The following is a 6268-nucleotide window of genomic DNA, read 5'->3' on the forward strand; positions in this document are numbered from 1 at the left end:
CTGACCGACCAGTTTCACAATACATGACACGTTTTCTGCCGTAAAGCAGATTTTTTTCCACGAAATTTCGGCACCGGTGGCAGAAGCTTATTGCAAAGATTGCAAAGCCACTAAGTAACCTATGTAAACGCTGATAGTCTGATTTTACTGTGGCCACTACCCTGTGCAACCCACATTATTTTCATCATATGTTTAGGAAAAGATGCTGTCTGTTGCTTCTTTAAGTGCAAAATAAGAACATTTATTGGGAGGAGACAGCAGAGACCGACTCCCCCCTTCCATGCTCACACAAACACACATACTTACAAAATATAAATGCCACTCAAACATACAAAACTTGCAGAAGCACGATGATAAGATGTATGACGTACAGAAAGTTAGCCTGTACTGGATGTATGAGAACATTTTATTATATTTGCATGAACCTCAACAGGTTTAACAGAGCTTTATCTGAAAGTAAATTAAAACACTGGAGCTCAGCCATTGAACTTTTCAATTCCTCCTTCTGTAGCACACCAAACATAATCAAGTAAGCCTTCTACAAGAGGGAATATTACCAAAATAAGTGATTTACACAGTCTTACAATCTTACAAATCAACAGGAACAAAATAAAGAACGTATATGCAAATAATAACATTTCAGCCCAGCTACTGAACTTTTCAATCTTACTGTAGCACAATATATGTAATAAAGAAATCCTTCTACAAGAGGGAATATTACCCAGAAAAGTCAAAATCTTAAATTAAGAGTACCTGATATGGTCTGAAACGGTATTCCCCTGATGGCTAGCTTTTTAAACTAGCCCACAGCCCACAGCCCACCTAGTCCAATTTCCACAAACATCTGGTGCAGTGCACGAGCAAGCAAACACATGACAGCCTTAATGAACAGAAGGCTTGTGCTAGGTTTCCCTCTGCCAATAAAATGGCATTTCCGACTGTATCTAAAGTGAACCTAAACTAGCCATAGTTTAATGTGGGGTCGCGATTTGTGAGATTCATGTTTTCGGCATTAACACAACAGACAAAGTTTGAACCACTAGACTTTTCACCAGGTGATCCTCCCTTCCTCCACCTCATTCTCATCTCTCCTTGCTGCTTCCCTGTCCTGCCTCCTCTGTTCTGCAAAAAGAATTTCCTTATGTCCATGATGACAGTAATCCATCAGTGTGTAGTGGTATTATATACTACCCCTCAGCTTTACTTGACAACATGTGTGAGCAACTGTCAATGCATTCACTGAATATGCACAGACGCACCCAATGCCTGCAAGTGCAACCTCTCCACTCTTTGATATGTGGTGCCAGCCCTACTACGTGGTTGAACTAGACAGAAATTGTGCCCATGCTATTCTTCCTTGTCGTAGCGTATCCCTACGGATATTCAGTAATAACAAAAATGTGCTTATTTATGAAATTTAATTGGGATTTTTTACAGAGGTACAGCACGTGTTTACCAAGGCATGTGCCCCGGTGAAAAGTGTCTGGCGACGCCTGGTGGACATGACATGTAATAAAGGTCCCTGAAACATATTCATAATAAATGTTGGTAGACGTCACAAGTCAGAGGCACCATCTGTACACAAAAGATAATACAGATGGTTCATAAAGTGAATTCATCTGTCATGTAACCCTCCTCATCCTTAATCAGAGGGCAGAGGTTCATTCAAAAAGTAGTGACGCATCAAGTACAGAAGACAGACAACACGTCCTAAACCAACGTACAATAATATTAAACATTACAATGAACTGACATGACATGATGTTCTGTGACTGCAGTAAAGACCTCACAGCAGCACATATGTCACCAGGACTTGTTATATTATCTGAAAATGTATAATTTGATCAAACATCATCAGCGGATAATTTGATTTTAATGTGGGTATAGCTGCCTTTCTATAACCTGATCTCTTCAACTACAGGTTTCACTCTGAAGAATGGAAGATTTACACATTAACAACACTTCAGAGGACAACAGGGACTACCACAGCAACATCACCTTTGACCCCTCTAATTACAGTGACATCTATGACTATAATTACAGTGACTTCTATGACTACTTTAATTACAGTGACTTCTTTGACTACTATTACAGTGACTTCTATGACTACTTTAATTACAGTGGCTTCTATGACTACTATTACAGTGACATCCTTTCAGTCATTCCCTCCTTTGACACCTTTGGTTACACTGCAGAAGCTGGATTCATCATAAATGTGGTGACATGCATAGCCATAAGTATCGGCCTTCCTTTGACCCTCATGGCCATCTACGCTCTTTATTCCCAGGTGAGAACAGAATGACTGTTTTATTTCCTGTTTGTCATGTATTTCCTGTATGCGTCTCTCTGTAAAGGATCTTGATCTGGGTTGTGGGTCATGTGTCAGGGGGCTGGGATGAAGTGTTGTAAGAACTTTACAGCAATAATTTACTCCATAATTGCGATAAACATGATACAGACATTCATGGTGCCCACAGGTTGAATAACTTTAACACAACTTTTGTGATCTGACTTTTCATTTAACGCCATCATCAGGTCAAAAATTGAATCAATGCTTTGGTTCATGACTAAATAACTGCTAAACTAATGACAGACCCATTGTATATGTAGGAGCATACAGCCTTCCTAAACTCTCCAGATTCTGGACTACAAGTAAATAGACAATGAGAAGGCCACAAGGAGGGTAAAATGTTTATTACCCTGCCCCCGATCTTACTCTAGTCAGGAGGGGTGCCCCCTCCAGACATCCGGGTGCCAAAATGGGGGTAAAGAGTTCACTTGAGGTACTAAACAGCTCTTTAGGTCATTAACTTGTAAAAGGGTCCAAGTTCAAGTTCAAGTTAAACTTTATTGTCCCTGAGAGGGCAATTTGCGCTGCAGCATGGTACTGACATAAAAAAGACAAAGAAACAGAACAAGCAGAACAGCACTACATTGATGACAGGCAGAAAAACAAACCACACAAGGAAACACACTCTTGTGCTAGTCACAATTCAAAAAACAACAACAACAGTTCTGCCATCTCCATAGTTAAAAATTGACAGCTGAGTCAAATCTTACAAACTAACAACATTATCCACAGTGTAATACAAAAGCAGCGCGCCTTGATTAAGAGTCCACTCAGGATGTTGAGACAATGCTTTCTAAGATGTCCCATGATGTCCCCTTGCACCACCCCGGGGACCACTCCATCTCATTGACGTGAAGAAGAGAATGTTGTTTGTCCTAAATTAGGTATTTCGGTTGTAACAAAGACTTAGTATGTCTCTGGGAGTAAAATTCTAATTTTTTTTCCTTTTTGTTTGCTTTCCTAAACCTGTACATGTGCATAATCCATGTTTGTTATCGGTATATTTTCCTTTAATCCTGTAAAACAAATGATTAATAAATTGCAAATTCAATTTCTTTTAATCCCTCATTTAACATGGAGCCATACTGCCATCTTAAGTTTTCCCGTAAGGAATTCCATATTATATTTAGAATTTTAAGATATAGTTTGGGGTTTGTTAATCAACTTGCTTTTACGAATATGTGCTTTATTTTGTTTTTCATTATATATTGCAACTATAGGGCTCAAAAGGGTGACGTAGCAGGAGTGGAAAAATTGCAATGCATTGTGGGCTTTGCGGGCACTTGGAAAGTTGTTTACGTTTGGCGACGCAATTTGTTCACCAAAATAACAGGGCTGCTGTACCTTATGTAAAAGACCTCTGTAATGTTGAAGTTGCTTACAGTGTTTATTTAGGGATATTGCTAGTGCAATACATGGCTATATAATGTGATATATTTTGATAGCAAAAACTGAAATAGAACTAGGGACAAGTCTAACACAGCTGTGCAGTCAGGACTTTTAATCCCGTTTTTAAAAAAAGAAAAAAAAAAAGTACACATCTTGATGTCACTAAAAACATTGTTTCTCAGATGTCTCCACAGGAGTGAACTTGTCCTAAAATGTGGTTAAGAAGTGAAAGTTAAAAATAAAGAAACTCCATGTTGTGCCCACCCATGACGATAGAGAGTTAGAGATTTATGGTGTGAAAATGCCCTAATTCTGAAATAAATAACCGAGAAGCCCATACATATTTACCACATAAATGCAGAGTGGATTTCAGGCTTCAAAATATTTTGTTTGAAATAAATTGGTCCAGCAGACACCAAGATATGTGTTTGAAATAAATTGGTCCAGCAGACACCAAGATATGTTAGTCAAAACCTGAGCAAGCAAACAGGCTGCACCTCACGGAGGTGGGACACAGTGAGGCTTGTAAAGTTTACATACCTCTGAAATGACGACGATCTTCTCTTTAAGGTGTAAAATTCGGAGGTCCTGCACCCACCCAAAGCTTGCTTGCCCATGAGCCCTTAAAGATTTGGCATTCCTAAATTCGTCACCAGTATAATAACTTAACATTATACCGCTGACGAGATAGAGGACAAGCTCAGCTTCAGTCAGCGGCGGCAGGGCTTTTAAATCCCGAGTCCAGTCTTCGTGCTCATACGGATCCACTCCACCTATTTTCTGGATTTTGTCAAGATACCGAGCCTTTGGAACAGGATCCAGCTTGTCTCTGTACCGTCCGACGCGCTTTTCCTTTGCCCAGTCCATTTAAATCTCTCGCTTCACATCTCTCTCCCGGCGCAACGAAATGTAAACAAAACAATTTGCCCGTAAATATGGCGCTGGTTACACACAATGCATTGCGAAGTCACGTGTCCTTTTGAGCCCTATAGGTTAGTCTAGAGTGTGTGTATTTGAAGCAGTATATACATGTACTCCGCTTATATACGCCATATAATAATTGCATTTTAATTTAATTTTAATTTGTATTCTTCATTAGATGTGAAGAACCGAGTTTGACCATAATGGGAAGAGTATGTGTCCATCGCGCGTAACGTTTCAAAGTATACAATCTCGTATAATAAAACGCATTAAGTTTAAATCCAAAATAAAATAATGGGCTTATTTTTCCACTAAGAGACCACCTTATCAGACCCGCCCACTTTGGCTGGTTAAAAACATGTGCGTTCTGGTGCGCTCGCGCTCTTGTATTCTTGCTCTCGTTGCTCCTCTTCTTTTTAGTATCTTAGTCTCTCCTGTTTATGTTTTGCGTACACTCTTTTGTTTTGTTTTTTCATTTTGTCTACTTGCTTTTGCTGTGTCTTATGTTTTAACCAGTTACGTTTTATACTCGGTTCCTACGTAACTCTTTCATGCTCACGATCAAAGTTATTTTAAACTTTTATATTTTGCTTATCCAGTTTCCTTTTATCTCCAGTGTTTTCAACATTTTTGCGCATTAATAATAACTTTGATAACAATATCGAACAGCTAACAATATTGTTTTCACCATTATTATAAGCGAGTAATTATAACAAAGTAGGCCAGCGCCGACCTCTTCACCCCAGATTCACCAGATCTAGCGGCTGCCAGCCACCCGTCACAGTGGTTCTTGTGCCAAACCCAAATACTTTCTGCAGCGCAAGGAAAACAATGTTGGGGGCCACCTGCAGGACATTGCGGACTCAACCACTCCAACACCGCTGTGTGCCAGCCAGTTTCATACTGCTGGAAAGTCCAGGAGCTGCGAAGCGACAGTCCGGGGTCCCAAGAGGAATTCGCCTGATCCCCGCTGCTAAGAAAGTAGGCAAAGAATTTCCATAACTTGAGGAAGCCGCTGTGTCGTGAAGAGTGAAGTCGAACAGGAATTATCCTGATCTTAAGTTAGTTTCTTTTATTCCCGTTTCATGCACCTAAAAGTGCCCAACCCTCATAGGTTTATAAAAGAGACACCAAAAGAAACAGTTGCAGCGTTCACAGATAATTCATAACCATTCAGTTCATTTCAAAATAACCACAAAAGAAACAAACATACTATAACAGCTCATTCTTGAACAAAATTAGTGCGCATGCGCCACGGTGTATGCAGCCTGTTCCAGTCGCTCCTGCTTACTACTTTCCTCTCTTCTTTATCTTACTTGTTCTGTTTTTACTTTAGTTATTTATTAAGCCACGTCCTCTCTAATCATGCTTGTGTGGAGAGTTTTTGTTGTTTCGCTCGTGGTGGAATCGCTCCTTTTACTCTGCCACTCGACCGTCGCTCAGCAACACCGCATTGTTTACTCCAGGGATCAGCTGATGGAGCTGAAGCCGGCCGGCTTGGCTACGGTGAGGGAGGATATACCTGCTGAACTTTGGAGGAAAACACACCGGGGTTGCAGAGGGAAAAGATCGCTACGGCGGCGGAAAGGAGCGAAACACCGGAGACTT

At 40.3% G+C, this 6268-nt stretch overlaps 1 protein-coding gene across 1 annotated transcript in view; it reads left to right on the forward strand.

The window, feature by feature from the left end:
• Positions 1–1936: 1936 nt before the first annotated feature.
• Positions 1937–6268, forward strand: part of LOC126406350 (mas-related G-protein coupled receptor member A6-like) — a 14801-nt gene continuing 10469 nt past the window's right edge. The window contains exons 1-2 of the mRNA XM_050070555.1: positions 1937–2018; positions 2196–2287. Of these exons, the coding sequence (XP_049926512.1) occupies positions 1937–2018; positions 2196–2287 (174 nt within the window). The remainder of the gene's footprint in view (positions 2019–2195; positions 2288–6268) is intronic.

Source organism: Epinephelus moara, chromosome 19 (assembly GCF_006386435.1).
Source record: "Epinephelus moara isolate mb chromosome 19, YSFRI_EMoa_1.0, whole genome shotgun sequence".
Classification (NCBI taxonomy): Eukaryota; Metazoa; Chordata; class Actinopteri; order Perciformes; family Serranidae; genus Epinephelus; species Epinephelus moara.